The 26,375-nt window shown below is 29.3% G+C and overlaps 1 protein-coding gene across 2 annotated transcripts in view; it reads right to left on the bottom strand.

Moving 5' to 3' along the window:
- Positions 1 to 26,375, bottom strand: part of LOC107450262 (uncharacterized) — a 111,508-nt gene that overhangs the window by 73,098 nt on the left and 12,035 nt on the right. The window contains exon 2 of one of the 2 annotated variants that reach the window (XM_087163699.1): positions 11,048 to 11,142. The exons of the other annotated variant lie outside the window; for it this stretch is intronic. Within the exon in view, the coding sequence (XP_087019825.1) occupies positions 11,048 to 11,118 (71 nt within the window). The 5' untranslated portion in view covers positions 11,119 to 11,142. The remainder of the gene's footprint in view (positions 1 to 11,047; positions 11,143 to 26,375) is intronic. 2 annotated transcript variants of the gene reach the window in all.

Genomic DNA, 26,375 nt, shown 5'->3' on the forward strand with positions numbered 1-26,375 from the left:
TTGACTCCCTTTTTTTTAAAGTAGAGTATTCAAAAAAATAGTGGCAGCGGAAATTTCAGGTAAATATATTTTTTGAAGATTCACTCTTAAGAAATTGAAAAGAGGAACGAAAAATATTCTTATTTGCTCCCTTCTTTAGGAATCGGGACAGAAATATTTAAATATTTTTTTCGATTTTTCTCAGGATGACTTATTTATGTTTTTTTTCTTTCCACCTCTTAATCTCTAAGCCTAGTGTGAATAAATGTATGCAAGTTTGAAAGTATACATTTTAATTATTTTGCTTTTTTATTTTCAGTAAATTTACAAAAAATTTTTAGGTAACATAAAAAAATTTTAAAACATTTTCTGAAAAACTCTTAAGATTGAAAGACATAAACTTAAAAAAAAATTATTTTGAAGTTTACAATCATTATAATAGCAAAAAATTCTGAAAACAAACTAAAGTATTCATTAGGAAATATGCAAAACCCTTTTTGATTCATTTTAATAACTTTCAAAAAATAAGAAAAGATATATTAAATTTTAATTTTTTTTAATACTCTAATAGAGAAATTAATTAATTCTCACTTCTTGACAAAAGGAATAATTTCAAATTAAAATTAAATAAATATGTAAATAAGAACTCCAATTTAGTTACTAAAAAATTTCCTTGTCAGACATTCAGGTTTTACAAATTTACTTTAACTATTACGAGTTTTTAAAATTGGTTAAGAATTTCAAAACTGAAGAAAAATATCTAATTACTTTATTATAATAGTTTAAAATGTTGAATTTGTTATTACATGTTGAATTAGTCAGTATTCACAAAAAGCATTTTTATATTTTTTGAAGTTATTTTTATCCATTATGTAAAGTAATAGTTTTCTCGTAGGGAATAAAATTTCGTTCATGCTATATATTGTACCGAATACAAGGGTTCATGTGGACTGGAGATGAATAAAACAGTCAAGATTCCACAAATTTATTAGAAGAATCTTCCAGAAAATATAGCAATTTCCAGCACTCAATACAACCCAAATATCAGAACACAGCAGCACATAAAACACAGATCAGAACAATACTACACTCACCAACAGATTAATGCTCAAGAACTGTGTCACTGCGCAGCACATCCCTTTTTGTATAGACTTGGCGACGAAGTCCCGGTACTTTCAACATGATTCAAGACATTTCTCGTTGAATATGTAAATATTAGTCCTATCGCTTCGAAACTCGAATTTTCTAGAAGTATAATTTTGCTGCCAAAATGGTCGCCAAGTCACCGAAATTATCACCGAGACGGCAAAATTGTCGCCAAACCGAGTTTTCTGTAATAAATGCATTTGGCGTTATTGTCATTCTAAGCTGCGTTAGAATTAAGCGGCTTTTTTTCTTAAAATTTTATAATTAAACTGTTTATTTAAGATACCGCCTGAGATATTTAGTTTAACAAAATAATATTTAAAATTATACACGTTTTTACAAATTCGCAACAATATTGTTATCCTTCCCCCATAGATAACACATCAAATGAATGTTTTTGAAAAGTATAAGGCATAGCTAAGTAACATTTCTAAACGAAGAGAAAAATTCTGATATAATTACCAGAAATGACATCTCTGATCTCTGGTATATATATATATATATATATATATATATATATATATATATATATATATATATATATATATATATATATATATATATATATATATATATATATATATATATATATATATATATATATATATATATATATATATATATATATATATATATATATATTCTTTTGGCAATAAAACTAAAATATTTATACCATTCTAATTGGTATTTTTTCCAGTTCATATGATAACGGCTTACCGAAAATTTTGGTTTTCAAAATTATAGTCCCTAACACCTCAGATTTAGTAAGAAGTACGAAATTGAAAACACATTTCCCAAACCCGAATACATAGGTTTTTGTGCCATTTCGTAAGATACCATGATAAAATACCAAATTTTACTAAAATTTTACCATACTCGATAAAATTTATCACACATTATAAAAACCACATTTAATTGTTTATTTACCAAATTTTGTAACATGTTATAACGTTATATTGTATTGTTAATTTTACTAAAATCTTAACCAAAGCGCTTTGGTAAAAATTACCGAGCATATTAGTGTTTTCTTAGAGACAGAAACGTGGTAATTTCAACATATTCTGATAGTTCGTTTTGTCAAGGTGACGAAATAACTATCGTCACTTCTTCGTGAAAATGAGTTCCATTAAAAGTGAAGAAAATTTCGTCATATTCAAATTCTTTTAAAAAAAAGTTAGGGAGGTATTATTGATCACTTTTTCGTGAGTACCATAGGGTGGGCCAGTGTCAGTTCCAACATTATAACCGATAGAACACTGAGACGTATTACAACCAAGCCTGAAGCGGGATTCGAACCCGATAAGACCTCCATGACCACCTTAAAGACCAGTCTGCTCAGTCGTCATTCTAGTTTTGATCGTCTAGTCATTATTCTAGTTTTGCAATTCTAGTCAACACTGCGATGAAGTTCCAAGTTAAGGAAACATTTTCACCATATGTATGAGAGTTCGCGTTTTTCACTAAGTCACGTGATTTCGCGACGATATGATTTTCAAAATTAACGAAATACAGCTCTAGGATTGCCGTCAAAAGTAGAAGTTTCATTTGTGAGAATGTGCAACTCTCTTGATTCCCGACAGATACTACATCGTCTCGTTCTCCGTGAGTGTCATTGATACAACAAATACCTGATTCTCCATCAACGTCAATGGTACAGACTTAACTGTATTTGCTTTGCTCAATTCTGATGCGATCAAAGATTTTCTGTATGTCAACTTTTTTAGCGAATCTTTTCTGCAGCATTGCAGTATTTTACAGTATAGTGATAGTTAGGTTGTTCCGTTTGTACTTTGCACATAAAAATATAAAGAGATTTTAAGCTCTAATGATAATCCATTTGTTCACTTTTTCTCATAGGTTGGGTAATAACTATTTTAGATAAATAAATGGGCTCCATGGGATACGTAGCATATACATTGTAGTTCATCATCTTCGGATTCAAATAGGGAAGAAATCACAAAAAGCGAATCTTGAAAAAGAAATGTATATCGGTAAATTGATAGCGAAAAAATTGGAAGAATGATAAAAATAGATTTATCAATAATGAAGTAGAATCTTTCTCATACTGCATTAAACATGTAATTTGTGAATCGAAAAAGAACAGCAATACCTTGAGTTTAAAATTTAAAAAAATTCTTTCACTAGTTGAAAGTTATGATGGTAGTAAATTGAATAAACAATAATCAAATAAAAATTAAATATCCTAAAAAAAGATTTTTTTTAAAGAATAAGACTCAGAAATTCTCTGCATTCTGAAATTAATTTCTTAATTTCAGAATGCAGAATGCATGCTAAATTTTGATAATTAACTGCATCCTGAAATTTTATCAATTCGGCTAAATGGAAAGCTATACATAAATATTTGAATCAAAGATAAATTTCAAAAAAAATAAAATTGCTGGATGATGGTTTGTGAAATAATTAAATATCATTATTTTGAAAAATTCTATTCATAGTGTGAAAATATTGACAATAATAGAAGAAAAATAAGATTGAATGAAGTATGCAAAAAATATGTTGCCAGAAAAAAGAGTCTAAGTATGTTTTTTTCACTATCACTTAAAAAATATTTTTCTTCCTTCAAGGGATAAAATGTCTAAAAAAATATTCAACAAATAGATGCTCTATATTGTTAGCCAAGTGTATATAAGACCCAAGAAATATTTTTTTCAGAAATTTTTTCTGAAGATATCTAAATTTATATGTGATCATCCATCATTTTAGATCAACTTACATATCATTCCCAATAGAACTTGCATTATAATGATTTCACTGTCAAAAATAATACTTCGAAAACCAAAATTGTTTTCAGATTCTTTCTGAAGCTCTTAAATTTAAATTAAATTATTGATTTATTTATATTTTATTTACATTATAAGAATTTCTGAATTTCTCTTTTCATTATTAAGCAATATTTTATTACTCTTTGTCTTCATCTTCTAAACCTATTTAATTTGCTCGATTTTTAAATTATCCTATTTTGCTTGAGGACGAAGTATGGAAACTTTGAGTTTTCAATTAAATTCATCCACACGTGAAATATCTTTTAGATTTAGAATACTGCATTCCGTTAGGGGGAACAAGACAAGAAAAGCTAGTTAAAAGATATAATCAGTGAATAAGATAAAAAAAATATTTTTACAGAACTTAAAGATAAGAATTTAATTTCGTTTTGGATAACATACATTTTTCCTGTCCGTAGGAAGATTCAGATTGAAAATGTGTATTCTTGCTATGTTAGGTAATCTTATGGAAGGCACATTGTAAAAATGACTATTCGTTTTACGAGAGACATATTTAAAAATAATGAAGATAATAATATGAAATAAGTTTTCGTATTAATAATAATTCGTACATGTATTACAGAATGTTTTACAGTAAGGAACTGTCAAGGGTCACATTTTTTGAAGTGATACTTCTTATGCGACTTCCAACAAGGTTGAGTTAAACGTTTAACGCTACATTTTTATTGACCATTTTTATTAACATTTAAAACCTCTAACCACTGATACAGTTTTTATGTGTTGGATACATATTTTTATAGATCTTTTCCCTCAATTCTCCACGTTGATGACCACGCACAATAAACATCGTTTTGGCACGATAAACAAAACCAACCTCAACTATTTTGTTATCAACTGATGCACAGACGGTTGCATAGTGCGCAAAATAAGAAATATATCACCCTAAATAACTTTCGCTCAAATTATCGGATTTTCACATACCAAGTATCAGTCTGAATGATTTCTGGGGGTGAATTCCAATATGCTAATTAATTAGTGCTAACTATCAATTGAATTGCAAAAACAGACGCAAAAAGTACTTTCTCTGAAATTTTTTCACATATTCGGATTCCTGACCCTCAAAATAGGGGGTATACAAAATTTCAAAAAGATTGGATCCTAAGATATAGAAAGCTTATATTTGGTGATAGTTCCAAAAAACAGCAAAGCAATATCGCCCCCTGAAATGTTCTAAAATACCTAATTTTACTTCGAGTCTCAAAGAATTTTCATTCCTTGCTTAGCAACCAAGTTTAGACAATAAATAGGAATGCAGAATCACACGAAAATCGTTTTACAACTGATATCGTACCCTTTTAGTGAGTTTTCAATGATGTCCAGGCCTTACAGTACAGGCCTTACAGAGATTTTATGCAAAGAATAAGACAATATGGGTATTCCTGCAACGGCTTGCACTGACCACAGTGCTGACGTAAAATATCCTAAGTGGTAGATGGATCTTGGGTTAGAATCTTCTTACCACCGGGCTAACCGTGAGAGGCCTTTGCTTGCTTTTGTAATCCCTGCTTAATTTCTTCTAAATCCGAGAGTTATTGCCCATGAGAATGTGCCCTCTTGCGTGCATTATAACTCTTGAAGGAATTCTTTGATCGTATTATATAAACCTGTATAAAGATTAAATTTTCTGATTGGACATCTAGTCCGAGAGTGATTATTGGAATATAAAAATGTCCTTAATTTTGCACACCAGTGTAAATCCAACGTGGATTAAGAAGACGAGTAGAGTTTAAAAATTCCAACTACTAGTATCTTCTCTAAAGTGGAAAAACGCCCATTAATACAAAACTCTGTAGTAGATTTGTAAGGCAAGTTGAGGTTAAGATATTCCAGTAATGTGGGTTAGTTTTCTAAAAAAAAATTTGAAATTGCGAAAGTGATGATATTAGAGAAAAAACAATATGAAGATTGTCCCGTAATTATTTGGATAAATTTAAAGAATATGTAGTGGACATCACAAGGATTCAGAATTTCGTAGCAGCCCATGGTCGGAAACGTCATGGGAAAGTATTATGGCAGGTGCAAAAAACAAGGATACAAGGCTGACATCATCTGAAATATTTATTGGTCAAAGATATTACATGTGCTGTAGGAGATGACATGTGAAAATGTCGCAAAAGCTGTTCAAAGATTCCTACATTTGCTAGAGTTGCAGGCAGCGGGCTGTGGAATGGCGGACATTCTCAAATACATCTGGAGTTTGTTGGATATCTGCAGCAGCGCAGGTGATTTTTGAAACCAGAATCATTTTGGACTCCGTAGGTTTTGTGCACACAGTGTACTCCAGAGAAAAAAATCCATGCTGTTTAAATCAGGATAGCGTGGTGGCCAGGGAGCTAATCCACCACTCCCAATCGATTGTGCGAACACCACCTCCTAGTGGCAAACGAAGACGTATCCAACCATGAGTTGCTAGACAAATTTGAATTTTCGTGATGTTCTCTACCTCCCTTTAAGGCTTGTCCCAATATTCCTGGGACATCATGTAGACGATAACTTTTAGTAATCGCCCACAGGGACTTTTTTCTGTTTGAGTTATCAGAAATGAAAAGTAAAAATCTATGTGTCTCAAAAATTATATCAAGATGGATATCAAGTTAAGTTTTACAGGTTGTACAGTCAGATAAAAATATACAGTGACCTCTCACTTATCCACCACCTTTTTTCATTTATACGACTGTTTTGAAAGATTCTTGCTCATTATAGTGGAAAATAATGATAATTATCATTCTTTTATGCGTCGTTCTGAAAGTAAATATTTCAATTATGCCAACATTTTTTCAGAATAGTCAAAAATTTTAATTTTTGTCTTTAAATAACAAAATTTAAACAAAAAAAAGCAGTTTTCAGAATAAAATTTGAGGCAAATAATCAATCTTTGCTGCAGATAAAGTGAAATATGTTACGGTATCCAGTGAAATAGTTTATTTTTCTTCCCTTGCGACTTTTCTACCTTAGTTGTTTCTAGGAAGATTTTTTTTTCTACAATTTATTTTATTTTGAATAAAATGCCTTATTTGTTACACCATGGAAAAACTCCACCCCTCTTAAAAAAAATAACCTTTGATCTAGCCCAGCTGTTAATTTTACTCACATGCTGTTTTCTGGAAAAAGGACACACGGAATACTAAATATGAAAGTGACTGTGGTCATTTGCTTGCAGTCAGATAGATATCTTGGGTAAATAAAAGGTCGACATCCAATCATGCAAAAGCAGTAGATTTTTAGCCACTATTTATGACTATTTCATCTTAATTCAGCTACTTCCTTTTCTAATTTGTAAGAACTTGAAAAAACTGTTTTTGTAATTCATCGCCAAAAACAGAAATAAACATCTATTATGGACTATTTTGTAATAAAATAAATTGCTATTAGGTATGTTACAATTTATTTTCTTTGTTTAGATATAGTAAATGCCAAAACATCAAATTTTAACATTTAGAAATAATTTTATTCATGCTCTCATTGTAATTTATGTCACGTTTTGGAACTTTGAAAGGCTTTTCACTTATGCTTCTCTTTCACTTATACGCTTTTTTCTCTTGGTCCCTTAGACATAATAAATTCATAAGCGAGAGTTCACTGTATAAACACCTATAACTTCAAAAATATAACAGAACATTGACATGGAGCTGTAAAGTTTTATTCTTATGTAGCAGAGTTCTTTAATCGATGGGAATTGGAAATCTCAGTCTTCTTACAAAGCATATAAATTTTTTTTTGATAAATAAATAGTTAGTAACAAAGTAAAAATATTTTAATAAAATGTAGGTGTTACGTTCAATTGGTGTTACGTTCAACACTTTTTTTCTAAATCTACTTTTTTTGTTGTATTAAAACAGTCATAATAATTTTATGCTATTTATGTTTTACATTTCTTACTAGTATAAAAACTCATAATTGTATGTTTTACGCAATATACATTTTTCATTCATCGAGAAATATTCTAGAAAAGAAACTAAGAGTTGCGTGAATTGTAAGAGATAGCAGAATATCAAATATTTGTTTTGCTATCTGATGTCAGGGAAGTTTCTAATAGAAGTTTATCTTGCTTATTTTCAAACTTCACCCTTATGACAAAATGGAAAAAAAAAGAATATCTAGTCTAGCATAGACGAGATTCTATTTATATCTGCTCAAATTTCTCGATGAAGTGACGTGAAAAGATTTATCGGAAACTGATGAATGATGAAAAAAAATACTACCAAAAGAATAAACAGTGCTTTTAGAATATTTATTCATCACGTAATATCAAGAGGGAATTATTTAGATGTAATTTTCTAAATTGATTTTAAATGCAATCAATAAATGAATAAGAGAAACGTGTGCTGTCTCAGTTTTTTTCCATGTATTTCCTAAGAATTTTAATGGTATACTTCTATTATATATTTATTTACTTGTCACGAAAACTACTTAAAAAGCAGAAGTTTTGAAGAAATGGACTGTAAAGGTTTGTAAGTATATTAATAATAAAGTAAATTGAAATAAATAAAAATGATCTAATACTCATACCTGAAGGAAATTTTATTTGTTTCGTCATAGTTATGGAAAAAAATATTTACCAATTTTATGTATTTTTTTTTAAATTTTAAGAAGAAATGCAAGTAACATACCAATCAAAATTTTTGAAGGAACTTGCAGATCTTCTCTAAGGCATTTGGGGAAAAAATATCATATTTGGAAAGTATGCCCCCCCCCCATGTGAGACTGCGATCCCCTCTAGAAGAGGCTTGACATCATGAATAAATTCTGTTTTTGGTTGCGAGCTGTTTTGCAAGTCGGTAATTCGGTGATTCTAATTATCAACTTGCAACTGATTTGAATCAGTTAATTTTATCGGTATAGATTTAAATTATAATGTATTACTGTTACTTAAATTTCAGTTATTTATGTTTTGCAGTGATGCTAGGTTAAATGTAGTTGAGAATTTCATCTAAAACCATAATTTTAAGCATTAATTAATAAAGAATTAAGATTTTCATTTTAAGAAATAAAATAATAACGCATTTTCTTTGCAGTATCTAAAACATTTTCACAATTAAAAGTATTTAAAGCTTTTAGTAATAAGCTCACAAGACAAAAAATTAGTCACCCTAGTGCGCAAGCACCGATGGATCCTTAGGTTTCGTTAGATGACGCAGTGGTCAAGTGACGCGCTCAACTGCATGCACACTGCTTCACCTGATCAAAGACAAGTATCTATTAGTGGGATATTTTTGTTTGAAGCGGAAATTATGTGTAAATATGGGTAAGAGTAAAGATGTGATAGAGTGGTGAAAAGGGGCAATTGTGTTTGGCCGTGACAATGGTCATATGGTGAATGAAGTTGCTGGATTTGTTGGCGTTTCAAAGCTGACTGTTTAACGCGTCTACGAGCAGTGGTGTAATATACGTTGTCACGAAAGAATCCGTCAGATCTGTGGTCGGAAAAAGATCCTGCATGAAAGTGACCGGAGACGTGTTTCATGTGCAAGTTCATGTTCAAGCCGGTCTGTCATGTCTTGGGAGAGTTTCTCTTATTATGGATTGGGCTCTCTCACTGAGGTGGCCCCTAACATGATCCAACATGTTTATTTGAACGTTCTGGACAATTAGGAGTTGCCTTTCAGTCACCCTCTTCATGCAGAGTGTGTTGTCGATACCACTATTTTTCAAGATGACAACAGCAAAGTTCATGGGGCTGGAAATATATGTGACTAGTTTTATGAACACTCAGACACTCAATTACATCTCGGCTGGCCTGCAAAATCACCTGACTTGAACCCCATTGGAAATTTGTGGGACATGTAAACGGGTAAAACGCCAAAATCAGCATTCTAACTATTTGGTGAATTTCCTCCATCAAATCCTCAACGAGGGTCTTAAACTGGATTTGACGTACTTGCAAAACCTTGTGAGCTCACTTCCTGACCGGATCCAGGCTTTTATCAAATCCAGAGGCGGTGTTACACGTTATTAAATGATCTTTTTTATGATTTCTCTAAGGGTGACTAATTTTTTGTCCGGTGTGCTTATATATATAATGCAATTATACGAAGGATATGGTAAGTAACAAGATTGAAGTCTAACTTTTTTTTCTTCTATCGACTTTGGTAAAGGTAAAATGAGTACTGGGTAAATGAACTGTAATTAGAATCTAAGATTAATAGCATTGTGAGTCATTCAATTTGAATCAGGGATCCGAATAGCTCAATTCAGATTATTGATGCGGATCACTTGAATCGAATCACTGACCTGAATCGTATTATTATGATTTTGAATCGTATTCCAGGTCTGAAACACTTGATTCGAATTCTATTTAGAATAATTTCATTACTGATCTGAATCACTTGATTTAAATCAGCAAACTGAATCACTTGAATCCAATAAGTAAACCGAATTAATTTATTCGAATATTGATTTGAATCACATTTTTTACTAACTTAATTTATATCAGTGATCGAAATCATTTGATTCAAATAGTGATTTGAGTCACGGATTTGAATAACTTGATTCAAATCGCCTGATTCGAACAGTGATTTAAATCACTTGATTCGTACTGATCTGAATTACATGATTCGAACCAGTTATCTGAATCACTTGATTTAAACGGTGATCCGAACCACATGATTTGAATGAGAAATCTGAATCACTTGATTCCTATCATTGCTTCGAATCACTTTGGGCGAATCATTGCTTCAAATTAAGAGATTCAAATCACCAACAGTGATTTGAACCTCTTGATTTGAACCACTTAATTCGAATCACTGATGCGAATCACTTAAAACGAATCAAGTGATTCCATTTACTTGATTCACACACTTCGAAGTGATTTTGCTCACTTCAGAGCAAGTGATTAAAATCAATGATTCACCAATAAAGTTATACGAAAGAAGCGATTCCGATCAATAATTTAGATCAGTCATTGTTTTGAGTCAAGTGATTCGTATGAGTGTTTCGAATTTAGTGACTCAAATCACCATTTGCATCAATGATTCATGTCAGCAATTTAGGTTTAATATTGTGGGGAATACTGACATGAATTAAACTAATATGAGCCATCGAATAACGAAATAAAACTAAATTACCAAAACAAACTATTCATTAAAAACTTTAAAATGAAAAACTGAATTAGAACATACTTCAAACTTCCAAAGTAGTTGGGGAAAAAGGTTCTGCATCCTGAGACTCGCTGAAAGCCAGAATAAAACATGCTGTCGCGAAATCGCTAATTCAACTGAAGCAGGCAAAAATATTCTAGTTAGCAAGAGTTTCAGAGCGCATGCGTAACAAATCAGCAAATAACAAATAAGAAAAGATTTCTCCTAATAAGTTATTGTTAGATTATTCAACTACGGCTAAACAGATATATATATACAGTGGAGCATCGTTTATACGACGCCAAAGGGACCACCGAAAAACGTCGTATAAACGATAACGTCGTATAATCGATTTTAACTTCTAAAATTTAAACTAACTCTGTTTTCAGTTAATTTTAATGTTTAACGTGTTGATTTACATAAATTTCTAAATTAGACAAAGCAAAACAAACAAATAACCAAAGAAGAAAAATTGCAGTGAGCAATTTGAATGTATGTTACCTTTAATTATATTTTCCTGCTATTAGTCTCTACAATGCTTTGAATAGCGAGTTGAACTTACTGCTTTCTATGATGCAATTTTAGATTTCTAATCACTGCCAAATCTAATGGCTGAAGCGCACTTGTGCAATTTGCAGGAAAAAAGGGAGCTTTTACATTTTCCGAAATAATTAGTATCGATGGGTGCGCTGGACATTGGTCGATGAATAGCAAAATTTTTCGTTTTTCCTTCTTCATAACATTGTCAAGTTTTTTCAGTCATCTAGTAAAAATTACGGTCGTCATCCAAGCATTCTTGTTGGCACCCTTTTCTGTATCATTCATGTTGGCAAATTCCGCCCTTTTTTAAAATACACAAGTAAAAATAAAAAATTAAATAAACGTGAACAAAATCTAAAAACCGACGTATAACCGATTTTGTGCGTCGTATAAATGTAAACGTCGTATAAGTGATCGTCGTATAAACGATGCTCCACTGTATATATATATATATATATATATATATATATATATATATATATATATATATATATATATATATATATATATATATATATATATATATATATACACATGTAATACAAAAATTATAAATACTTTTGTATTAATAAAGGAATTAAAACTCTTTCGGTTTCATAAAATGTCTTTGTTAAAGAGTAAGCGTAGAGATATTCTATTTTCAATTCAAGGCTGAAAACATACCATTGAATAATAATTCGATTTATATTTCAAAGGAGGAGTTGTTTTTAGAATCTTGTCCCTCTTTCACTTCCATATTAGGAAGCATTAAATGATTTTCCATAATGCGTAGAGTTACAAAGGTATGTACGACTGGAACCTAATTACACCAATCTCTGTAGTATTTAATGCGGGAACGAAGGTTTTCGCACGTCTCTTTCTGAATAACGTGTTCCAATAACCAATAAACATCTGCCGGAACCATCCGGAGTCTTGTCCACACCCCCTCCAGTGTGGAGTGTAGATGTGAACTGTTATAACCACCAGCATAACTTTTAATAAACCTTTTGATAACTTATTATGGCTTTTGACTGCATATTTCTAAAGATGAATACACGAATGATAACAGGGATGCAGCCCTGTTATTATATATATATATATATATATATATATATATATATATATATATATATATATATATATATATATATATATATATATATATATATATATATATATATATATATATATATATATATATATATATATATATATATATATATATATATATATATATATATATATATATATATATATATATATATATATATATATATATATATATATATATATATATATACACTGGTGGCCAAAAGTGTGGACACTTTTTGAAAGTTTCATGTTTTTCAACTTTGTGTGCTTGTAGAATAATTGTCATTTAAATACAAACGTTTACATATCAAATTGAAGGGAATTTAATGTAGAATATAATAATAAATACAGTATTACAATATCTGTATTACAAAAAAAGTTATGCAACTAATAGTAAGATCTATCTTAGATTTTCATTTTTTTAAAGTGATACTTACACAATCAATACTTAGTAGGATAACCCTTATTTTTTAAGACAGCTTCACAGTGTCTTTTCATCGAGTGAACAAGTGTTTGGAGTTCATCTTTCGTAATCACATGGTGCCAAGAAACAATGATATCTTCAATAAGTTGTCTTTTATTGGATGGACGTTTTTTCGTACAAGAATTTTCAAACGTCGCCACAAATTTTCAGTTGGATTGAGATCTGGGCTGTTTCCTGGCCATGGTAATACATTTATGCCTTTATTTTGAAACCATGCTTTGCATACTTTTGCTGTGTGGCATGGAGCTGAATCCTACTGAAAAATAAATGGTGCGTTGTTGGGAAAGAGATACCTGATGGAAGGTATCAATTTTGGTTTCAGGACAGTTTCGATGTATTTTTTGGCATTCAGGATGCCATCAATCACTTGACTTCGCCCCACACCATCTGCAGACATACATACCCAAATCATGACATTTGTTGAGTTTTATGTAGTTGCTTCAAATGCAATCAGGATGAAGTGCTTCACCTACTCTACGTCTCACGTATTTTCTACCATCACTACCAAAGAGCGATATTTTACTCTCATCGCTCCAGATTACTTGCTTCCGTTGATTTTCTGACCATTTAATGTGTTCTTTTGCCCACTTAACTCGTTTTTCGCTTTGCTTTTGATTTAAATATGGTTTTTTTCCTTGGAATTCTAGCTTGTAATACAAATCCTGATAACCTTCTGCTTACTGTTCTTGAACTTACTGCAATACCCGCTGCATTCATTTCACATCTAATGGTATCTGATGAAATTTTTCTATCTTGAAGGCATAGCCGTTTAATATTTCTATCGGCAGTAGCACTTGTGCATTTGTTTCGGCCTGATTTGGCATCTTGAATGCCAAAAAAACCATCAAAACTGTCCTGAAACCAAAATTGATACCTTCCATGAGTGATCTCTTCCCCAACAACGCACCATTTATTCTTCAGCAAGATTCAGCTCCATGCCACATAGCAAAAGTATGCAAAGCATGGTTTCAAAATAAAGTCATAGATATATTACCATGGCCAGGAAACAGCCCTGATCTCAATTCAATTGAAAATTTGTGGCAACGTTTGAAAATTCTTGTACGAAAAAAACGTCCGTCCAATAAAAGACAACTTATTGAAGCTATAATTGTTTCTTGGCACCATGTGATTACGAAAGATGAACTCCAAACCCTCGTTCACTCGATGAAAAGACGCTGTGAAGCTGTCTTAAAAAATAAGGGTTATCCCACTAAGTATTGATTGTGTAAGTATCACTTTAAAAAAATGAAAATCTAAGATAGATCTTACTATTAGTTGCATAACTTTTTTTGTAATACAGATATTGTAATACTGTATTTATTATTAAATTCTAGATTAAATTCCCTTCAATTTGATATATAAATAATTGTATTTAAGTGACAATTAATATATTCTACAAGCAAACAAAGTTGAAAAACATGAAACTTTCAAAAAGTGTCCACACTTTTGGCCACCACTGTATATATATATATATATATATATATATATATATATATATATATATATATATATATATATATATATATATATATATATATATATGGGCAATTCCATATGTGACGGAATGACATTTTGACTTGCATGATGACAATTAATTGAAGTTTCTATGCATCTAATTTCAAATAAGCATGATTTTTTCTCGTGCATATCATTATTATTGGTATAATGTGATTCATAAACTAAAAAAAAGAATTTTGTATTTTTTTTATTTTTAATTTTATGAACTTTTTACTTGTGTGACGGAATGACATTTTGGCAACCAAGCTTTCGGCATGCCGCTTAGAACTGGTAGTTTCTGTGAATTTTGCAACTATTATTTTCCTGAACTATTTCTTACTTTTAGTATAATGTGTAAGCAATGTGAATTGTGAATTTGGAAAATTAACCTCAGGTTGGCTAGCAGTTATTAACATCTATTTTCTGTGACGGAATGACCGTGACGGAATGACAAAAAGTTTAGTGGAAGAAAGTCTTCATTTAAAAAATGTTTTATTAATATGTAAATGATAAACAGAATGTAAAAGATAAACAGAATTAATATTTACGTAAGAATCAGTTAAAATTTCAACAATTTGAAAATTAGGTTGTCTCAGAAGAGGTTTTATATCTAACTTGCCAATGTCGCATCTTATCTTCGTTCTCAGGAAATTTATGCATAAATCAATTTTTGTCCCATGTTCTTTAAATACTTTATTATCTAAATCGTTTTCGTTTATCAAAGTAATTTGCGCTGCATATAAATGTACCTTCTTTTTTTTCGCAGTATGGGACAATGATTAAAGAGCCGACCGCATACTCCTCAATCATATTTTCCATTTCCTCTTCAAAACAATGGCTTTTCAAATCATACACTTGGTTTTGGTTAAAATTAGAAAGCATTCCAATTTTGATGATTCATCTAGTGCAGGTCTCTTGTTCCTGGCAATGCTAATGTAGCAAGTGTCTAGCTGAAGTCATTCTCTTTTGCCCTCTCTTAAATAGAATAGCTGGACAGAAACAAAACTTCAACGATTTGTTGCTTCGACTTTATGAAATCATAAAATTCTTTTACATATTATGTGCCATTTTACAGCAGCCAACATCTTGTTTGGCCTTTTAGAACAACATCACAATTACATGGTATTTATAGGTACATGTGCTGTGAGGTATTAATGAAATACACTTAACAAAAATGAGAATAAAAACAAAAATGAGATAAGACACACTTTACATCAATATATGCTTCTTTATGAAAAGCCTCTTTTCAGGCGATAAGTATATATTGCATCTGCACTCTTCGTTACTCTGTCAGAGTTTGTATTATGACTGAATCCTTCATACTTGGGGGCTTGTAACTAACATCATCTTGACTGTAAATTTTTTTTAGCCAAATTTAACAGCTCATCAACATTACTTTTCTCTCTTAGTTTCTTTTGAGTTCGATGTTAAATACTTCTCACATAAAAACTGAATTAATTTTTTTACCTCTATTGGTGATTTTGAAGTGAGTGTAAAATTTTTTTTATGGTGAGTGTACAATTTTCTTTTATGGCTTTACCAAGACTCTGCAGGAATTTATATAGGGAATTTAAATTATTTATATGTGAAGAGATTGGAAGAATTTGATTTTTTCTTTGTTTACACAATCTCTGCACAACAGCGTTTGCACTTCTGAGTTTTTTAAGTTCAACTTTTGTCGCGGAAGCTTTCTTCTCTGCCTTTCTTTCTCTGTTTTTTTTCTTCATCATATCATGGGGATCTTGGTCTTTTTCAACATTTTATCTGTCTTTCAACAGCTGTTTTAGCCATTAGGATAATTGAAGAAAAAATAATTCCCTAGTTTTTGACTAAGCTTCTCAAGGACTTATTTTGTCATTCCATCGCCGAAGATGTGTCATTCCGTCACGCTAATTACTGGAAGTTAATAATCAAATGCATAGAATTTTACAATTCCTCATTGATTCTTATGCCACATCTGCTTTATATTCCAAAATATATACATTTTCATTCAAAAACGCAGTTGCTATTTAAAAAAATATACTAAAACATGTGACGGAATGACACAAAAAAAGTTACTTTTATTTAATATATTAAACTTAAAATGACTTAAAGGCTATGTTTTAAATGTTTAAATTTTGTACTATATGCATATTTTTATCAAAATATTGCAAAGGAAAGATACATTTCTTTTATATTATAAGTATTTTTCAAGAAAACAATTTGAGCACAAATGTGAAGAATTCACTTGTCAGCCATATGATTACTTTAGAATGCTGCCAGATTCAAAAAACTTAAAATTATCAAAAATTAAACGTAATATGTAGACTTTGGCTATTTTTGAACATATTTTTAAAATTAAAATATGCAATTCATAAAAAAGAAATTTCACTTAAAAGTTGACACTTTCGCGGAATTGCCCATATATATATATATATATATATATATATATATATATATATATATATATATATATATATATATATATATATATATATATATATATATATATATATATATATATATATATTACTTAATTAGTCTACATGTAATACTGACAGATGGAAATAAACCGCATTTGCGTTGCATTAAGAGAGAAGCAACAAGAACCATCCCCAATTAGTTCGTTGGCAAGTGAAAACTAACTCTTGATGTATCTTAATACTGGTGCTATTTTTCATCGTTTTTTTCTATAGTCGGTTCGAGCAGGGAGTTGAATTCGTAACGAGATTTATCTCCGGGATTTGAATCTGGGTCACCTTTTGGGAGGGAACCCTTTCAACGCTGCTTTCTAAATTATTGTCGCCGCCAGGCAGTTGCGGTCAAACCTTATTGTGAAAATCATACCTTAAATTAAGAAAAACTCTTTCCTAATTGTGGTCAAAGATAAATAATATACTAATATAGGCAATGAATGAGGCAATAACTCAAACAAAATAAGCATCAAAATTTATATTAATCAAAGGTTTTATAGGATATGTATGCTTCATACTTTAAAAAATATATTTCATATATTTTTAAATAAAATATATATGGGTCATTCTCACGAAAACTGTCATTTTTCAGTTCATAAAATCCCAAAAAAGTAAAGTGAATAAAAAGCTCTGAAACGTTTTATACTAATAGAAATATGTAATGGCATTATAAAGAAAGTATATATCCTATAAATTATACTTAATATTTAAATTAATTAATTTTTTAAATAATTAATTTATAATTAATTAATTTATAATAATTAATAATTAATTAATTAATTTAATAAATAAATTAATTAATTTAATAGATTAATTTATTTAATTAATTTATAATAATTAATAATTAATTAATTAATTTAATAAATAAATTAATTAATATAATAAATTAATTTATTAATTTTTTAATTTATTTTTCAAATTAATTAATAAGTAAATTCATTATTTTCACTATTTAAAAAGTGAGGGAATGACACTAATAGTGAGGGAATGATATTTTATTTTAACACATGTTTTTATCGAAGTTACATCTACCTAAAGTTTTAAAATGATAACATACTAAGTATATCTAATATTTATTATAATTTAGTCTTATATATTTAATAGTTTTTACATGTTTGGGAAATAAAATTGGCTGGCACGATTAAACAAAAAAAAATTTGATAATATACTCATCTTGAATCATTCCCTCACTTCAGCGTCATTCCCTCACTTTATGCACTAGTGAGGGAATGACGAATTCAATAAAATTTAAAAATATCAGTTAGGCCTAATTAATTTCTGAAGTCAATCACATACAATTATATTCATACAAGAAAGCAACATATAACTATCTACTTTCTCGATGAAGTTGTATTTTATTTTACTCTAAAAAATGACATGAGGGAATGACAAATGTAAAAAATTTTACCTGGTTTGATTCATTCAAATTTATTCCACAGCAAAGCTTCTTTAAGTTGAAGATGGAAACATGCTGCAATTTTGTTCTATGATGCCAGTTGTTAACTTCTGAAGTTTTTATTAAAATATTTTTATTCTAAGAAGATTGCAGGTGATAAGAACATTGTTGTGAGGGAATGACGCGAAACACTGGGGACAAAGTTTAAAATAGTGCTGTGTTAATATTTTTCTCAGAAATTCAATTTAAAATTGATTTTCTGCATTCTATATTTCAGTATTCTGAAATAAAAAACACGAATTTGTAAAAAAAAAAATATTTATTTCAGAAACAATTATTTTCTTTTTTTAAATCAGCAGTGGGGACAAGTGAGAGAATGACATATTGGTATATTTTAATTACCTAAAATAAATAAAAAATAAAAATTGATAATTTTATTTTTATTCTTTTGTTAGCTCGCACTCTGAAGGACACTTTCCCTTAATTTTCTTTCTCGTAAGCTGTAAAACAAACATAAAATATACTGGAGACATGAAAATGACTGTTTTTGTGAGAATGACCCATATGTAACACCATATTCATACAAAGTTAGACTTACATATGTAAGCATTAATAACTAAGTGAACTCGGATAACGAATTTATTCGAAAGGAACCACGAAACAGAGGGCCGGCGAGCTTAACGAGTGAGGTTTAATCTTAATTTTTTTTTAATTTTCAAACAAATATTAATTTTTTTGCAGATTATTCGTGTCAAAATTAAAATAATTTTGAATCAACCTTTCAACAAAAAAGAAAATATGAGGGATGACTACAGTAAGTATGCTTTTGTTAATAAAATTAAATACCGGGCTAGAATCAGCAAGTGATTCAAATCCGGTGATCACCTAATTGAACTTATTCTATTAATTCGAATCACTTTGATGATTCATTTTGATCAACCCTACTGAATGCTGTTAATCTTTATTTAAATAGGGTAAATTACCAAAAATGTGTTTTGCTCAGTTTAATAGCGTAAAGCCAAGAAAAAAGCCAACAAGTAAGCAATTAAGAAAGAATTAATTATTTTTACTTTATTTATTGGGTTGTCATTTCTTTGTTTTTGTGTCTGATTTAGGCTTTGTTCTCTACTTTTCTATTGATTATTTATTTGTTTTTTTCACCCCGTACGAACGAGAATTCAGTTAGTTAATAGCTGTTATAACTACGCTTCTCAAAACTATGTAATAAATTACATTTCTCATAATTCTTAGTTAACTATAAATAATGAAAAGATTATTATTTACGAGAAGAATTGAATTTTCTATTGAAACAGTAGGTAAATATAATGCTTTCAGTAATTATTTAATTTGTTGCAATCTTTTTATTGTAACTGTAGTTTTTTTGTGAAAACATAGTTACATTTATTAAGTAGTTTTTGAAAAATCAGACTATTTGACTGTAAAACTTTGTCCTAATGCAAGAAATATACTAGTGATGACTGATAATATTAAAGATAATACTAATTTTTGAGCTGTTTAATTTCTTTTCGAGTCTTTAAGGAAAATAATTGCATAAATATAATTTCAATTGAACCACAATACTATATATATATAAATATATACATAAAATAATCGTCAAGCACAAATATGTACAAAAAGCAAATATTAAAAAAATTCGTTTTGTATATACAGAATCGAATTATATATTCGCATATGAAAGGTACAATTCTTCATAAAAAAATTTAGTATTACCCTTTGTGCATATGCAAATGAATGGAAATTCGCTTTTCGTATACAAGATAAGAAAATGCATTTTTCTTACGTAAGGTTTAGCTCCAGAATCAATCGATTTAAGAGTTAGAAAGCTATATAATCTTCTTTTTCAGATACGTATTATTAAATAGTTTATCAAGTTTACCTCACAATTATATTGATTCGTAAATTGGTGGCTTCAATCAATATAGTCTTTTCTGCAAAAGTATCTTTTTAGGCTTCAGTGAACTATTTTTAAGCACCAACTTTCTATTTTGGCGAGATTCTGTTTCTGATATGTTTAACAAATAACATTTGCGCTATTTCTCTTTTAATTTTTCAATCTTCAATGATTTTTGTTTTGTAACATATCTTCCAATGTACTTTACAGACACTTTATTGATCTGTTTTGACAATATTGCGCAGTTAAACCAAATTACATTTTGTTTAATAAATTATAAGAGAATCTGTTTTCCATAAGCAACACTAATATATGATAGACAACGAAATAAAATGGCAACTAAATTTTTATAATATTTCATACTTATCACTAACAGTGACTAAATATAAATTTACATCCATTTATTTACTTAATAGTATATTCATACAGTGACTAATTATTCAGTGCATTAAAGATAGATCGAATAAATAGTCTGCTCAGACAATGTAAGTTTATCTGACAGTTGTCGATCTCCATTTTTACACGGAGAAAAACATTCTGGTAAAATAACTGTACTTTATGATGATGCCATTTCTGTTAAAAAAAATACTAACCAATAATTCTGGTCAATAAATTCAAAATATACGATAATTTTTCAGCTTATATGGTAAACTGAAAATTCTGTTTTTCAAAAATATAGTTCTAATTACCACCCATTCAATAAAAAATACAAAACTAAAAAGCAAATTTAACCGAATAAATGGTTTTATTACCATGCTGCTTAAAAGGTTACTTCAAAATTACTAAATTTTACCACAGTTACCAAATTTTAACTAAAATTATAAAAATATGTTTTATTGATAATTTTACCACAGTTATTACCAAAGTGCTTTGGTAAAAATTATCCAACCTTTGGTGTTCCCATAGAGACAGAAGCACGGTAAATTTTACCATATTCTGGTAGATCTGGTCTTACTTTTATCTAAATGTATGCTATTTGGCGTAGCGAATGTCCAGGATGAGCGGCTAAATCAACGTTAAGCTCAATCAAACATGGTACTGAGCAAGCCAGCTACGATTTTAAATGAATGAAAGACTAAATTAAGCATGTCCCTCAGCAGCAGGAAAACTTAGGCTCTCATTGGACCAATATTCAAAAATATCGGATCAATGAAGGTTCAAAGGGTAGTTATTTTTCTAATATTGGACCTATATAGAATTACTATATCACCAGATATTTTACAGCCATTTTTCATGCAATATTGATCCTATATAGAGGTGTGAGATTCAACCTATATTTTATAACATTTTTCAAACAATATCCACCCTATATAGAGTTGCCCGATTCATCTATATTTTACAGATATTATTCAACCAATACTGGTTCTTCAGATTCACCCGATATTTTATAGCCATTTTGCAAACAATTTAAGTCCTATATAGATTTGTCTGAATAAATCCTATTTTTTAAAAATCACTATTCATCCAATATCGGCAGTATTTAGAATTGGCAGATTTACCTGACATTTAATAGCCACTATTCAACCAAAATCACCCCTATGTAGAATTGTTCGATTCAGCAAATATATTGTAGCCATTTTCCAATCAATAGTGACCCTTTATAGAATAGTCCGCATCAGACTACGTTTTGTAGCCTCTATTCAGCCATTACTATATCGAACTGCCAGATTCAACTTACATGTTATAACCATTTTTCAACCAATATCGGTCCTATATAAAATAGTCAGATTCACCCGATATTTTAAAGCCCTTATTCAGTCAATTTCGGCAATATATAGAATTGTCCGATTCAACTGATATTTTATAGCTAATATTCAACCAATATCGGACCCATGTAGAATTGTCAGATTCACCCATTATTTTATAGCCATTATTCAGCTAATATTGGCTTCATATAGACCACGGATGGGCAAACTTTTTTGGTCGAGGGCCAAAAATCAAGAAAAAAAAATGCTTGGTGGGCCAAGTAAAAACTTCAAAATTTAAAAAAAATAAAAAAGCAATGTACAAGTTTTAATTTAAATATTTAGTGAGATGAAGGAAATTGCGATTTCATTTTTAAAAGTTCCTTATATTAAGGTTCGAAGTGAGATGTGCTTATTTAGGAACAGGGGTAAATGCTTTTCTGTTAGTCTACTTCTGAAATGATTTTTTCTAAGGTTCATAGTTGAAAACTCTTGTTCACATATATAAGATTAAGCAAAAAACATAGCACTGATTTTCGGGGCATGAAATATTAAATTTTGGAAACTAGCTTTTGGTAATGATTTGTAAAACTTTGGCATATTTAGAAACAACTGCTTCAGATGATTGTCCGCTCTTTGGAGCGTAAAATGCGCAGTTTGCCAAATGTGAAGTACAATTTACCTACATTAGATTCCATAAGTCAGCTCCTCCAGAAAGACAAACGCTAGTGGAGCCATTCTATAAAGAACTTCTGCTTTCAACATTTTATCAATTGAAGCTGTCTGTGCTAACTATTTCCATCAAATTATGTTTTGTAGAACAAAAATAGTCATCAGTACTTTGTTCAAAAAGGAAAAACAAAAATAATTTTAAGCATAGTCGACAGGAAAATCGATGTATATTGTTTATATTTGCCACTGATCGACAAATAAAAATTCTATCCGCGGGCCGGATAAAATCCTCCGGTGGGCCACAGTTGGCCCGCGGGCCGTAGTTTGCCCATCCCTGATATAGACTAATCAGATTCACTCGATATTTTATAGCCATTACTACTTGTACCAATATCGGCATTATACAGAATTGTCCGATTCAGACTATATTTTTTAGGCATTATTCAGCCAATATCGGCGTTATACAGAATTGTCCGATTCAGACTACATTTTTTAGACATTATTCAGCCAATATCAGCATTATACAGAATTTGTCTGATTCAGCCAGTATTTTATAGCCATTTAAAGCTAAGATCTAAATACTTAAACAGAATCTAAATAATAGATAAAACTAAACTAAAACAAGATAAAAATAAGATCTAAATTTAAAATACTTCAGGAGTCAAACTGAATCTGCAACTTAGTGGCCAGAAACAATGATCTCTTTAACATTGTTATTATGAAACATTGTAACTATTATGTTTTAAGTATTCCATTTATTTATATTTTATACTTAGAACAGAAGAAGTTAGGCCGTTTTCAAGTAAACTAATTGATTTATTTCAATGAAATACACATTATTTTGGTCTGCACGAAACTTTTTTGGGCTTTAATTGCTTGTTTTACCGAATTAAAAGCATGATTAAAAAATCTGAATAATAAAATAACCAATATGATTTTTCTTTTATGTACATTACATTGAGCACATAATAAGTGTAAAATCTAATTTGGCTTATGTACGGGGACATTATGTGTTAAAATCAGTAAAATGAGAGATAGAGTTTATACTTGAAATTTAATTAAAACATTCATATTGGAAAATAATATTTTACAACATTGGTTCTAATAATATTAAATACTGATTATTTTATATAAATTCAAAAATTTAAATTTCCGGAGCAATTCAATTAGCTTTTAAAATAATGAATATTTTTAGTTTAATTAGCTTAGAATATATTTTATTAGCTTTCAAAACATATTAAAAATAGTTTTTAAATATTCTTTAATTCCCCATTGAAACACGTTAGTGCCATAATTGCTATTTAAAATTAGAGCGAAAAAAACTTCGATAAAAACTTATATTTCTATATAAACTATCAAAACTTATTTTGAGTGATAAAGTAAGACCAAGAATAATGAAAAATTATAATATATTCAGGATTACCATCTGGAATTCAATTTCTGAGAAAACTTTCTTCAAATACTAAAATATTGAACCGCATCAAACATGATAAAGTTTTTGACAGTCTTGATAATAAATATGAAATATGTGAAACAATCTGAGTTTTATCTCACACTAAAGCAATTTTATCAAATAAGTTCGTATTAGGAATTGAAGATATAAATTTTTTGGCAAGTGACCAAAAACATAAAAAACCACCCTTGAATAATGTTATTCAACAAAATATTTTTCAAACGGTTGTATTTATAGTTTGAAAATTGAATTAAAACTTGACGGTTTAAATTTGCATTTATTATTTGGGAGCGTACAAATGTATAATTAGAGGATTCATTATAATATAATATAATATAATATAATATAATATAATATAATATAATATAATATAATATAATATAATATAATATAATATAATATAATATAATATAATATAATATAATATAATATAATATGATATAATATAATATAATATAATATAATATAATATGATATAATATAATATAATATAATATAATATAATATAATATTCATATAACGTAACGTAACGTAGCGTAACATAACATAACATAATATAATATAATACGATATGATTCAATACAATGTAATAAAATACAGTACTATAAGATACGATAAATATAATGTAATGAAATGTCAAAAATATGATTATCAAGTAAAATATTTTTTGATTTTAAACTTTAAATTGATTATGAAGTTATTATAATATAAAATAAATAAATAAATGCAACTGTTAATATTTCAAATATGAGTAATAAGATTACGAAAACATCATTTCACTATTTTTCATGTAGTTAAGTGTTTAACTACTGTTAAATTAATTCAACTTCAAATGCATCAAGTAAATTAGCAATTCAATATTTTCAACTGAAAATCAGTCAGGCTTATAAGTGGATTAAATGAAATTAAAAGATGATATAGGATTTTTTTCCGTTTTAAAAGAAACCCGTGAAAATCTTTATAAGTAGGAATTCATTAAATGCGAAAAGAAATAACTGGCATGTAATTATTGCTTTTCCTTTTTCTAAAAATACAAATGAAAGCTAATGAAAATCTCTAGAAAGGCATATTTCATAAAAGCGAAAGAATGCACAGCAAAAAATGGTAAATCAAATTTCACGAAACTTTCTTCGTTTTTGACGACATCGTTTCCTGTTATATGATCCAAGCCAACATTTCAACAAAGTGATGAAATAAATATCGTCTCACATCTACGAGGAAACGAATTCATCAATAGTAAAGAAATATTTCAATATTTTATTTTTTTCCAAAAATAAAGCTAGCAGTGCCTAATGTTTTCCTAAAAAACTCTTCGTAGTCGGAACCATATAGCTGGGTCAACGTATCATTGGTAACACAAGACAAATAGAACAGGGAGATAAATTGCAAGCAGGATTCGAACCCGGGATCTTCCTGGCATGAAGCCAAATTCTTGACCACCATACAGCTCTGTTGGCTGTATGGTGGTCAAGAATTAATTGAATATATGGTAATATAATCAATTACTTCATTTTGCATTTAATTCCAATGATTTTATATTCATCTTAGTTTAGTCATTCTAGTTCACAATTTCCCACAATGCACTACGAAGAGGTTTCTCGTTTCGCAACAAATCACGTGATTTCGTGATGAAATAATTCTTAAAATTAACTGAATATAGCTCAAGGATTCGGAATCGTCAAAAGTGAGAGTTCTGTTTTTGAGAGTGTGTCAGTAATAATCGAATTTAGCATGACTTTTTAATTCTCACATTCCACAAATAATTCCAAAAACGCATTTTGTACGCAATTTATTTAATAAGTTATAAATAATGGATATAAAAGTTCAAGAAGAGTTTTTTATTTACTCTTCAAACCTAGAAATACAACAATAATTATATTGTCTTATTTTTGCCGATGAAAAATGTCATAAGCACTGCAGAAATGTTAGAAATATCTCTCTGTCTTTTGAAGAAAATAACTGTGCAGTCATCTATTTATGAGTTATATAACTAACCTTAACTTAACGTATATCACCACCAGTTTAGATCCACACAAAAGACCTCGTTTTGCCCTAACTAAGTATTTCTAATTTCTTGAGTTTACACAAAATTATAAACTGACACGTAAATGTAGGGCTTCCTTCTTGCTCTTTTACCATCTGGGGTCCATGTAAGCTCAATAGTTCTTCCTTTTTTCTTTTGAATCGAATTGAAGAAGTCGAAAGAA

The sequence above is a fragment of the Parasteatoda tepidariorum genome, chromosome 1 (genome assembly GCF_982258835.1).
Source record: "Parasteatoda tepidariorum strain Cologne lab strain chromosome 1, Ptep-v5.0, whole genome shotgun sequence".
NCBI classification, from domain to species: Eukaryota; Metazoa; Arthropoda; class Arachnida; order Araneae; family Theridiidae; genus Parasteatoda; species Parasteatoda tepidariorum.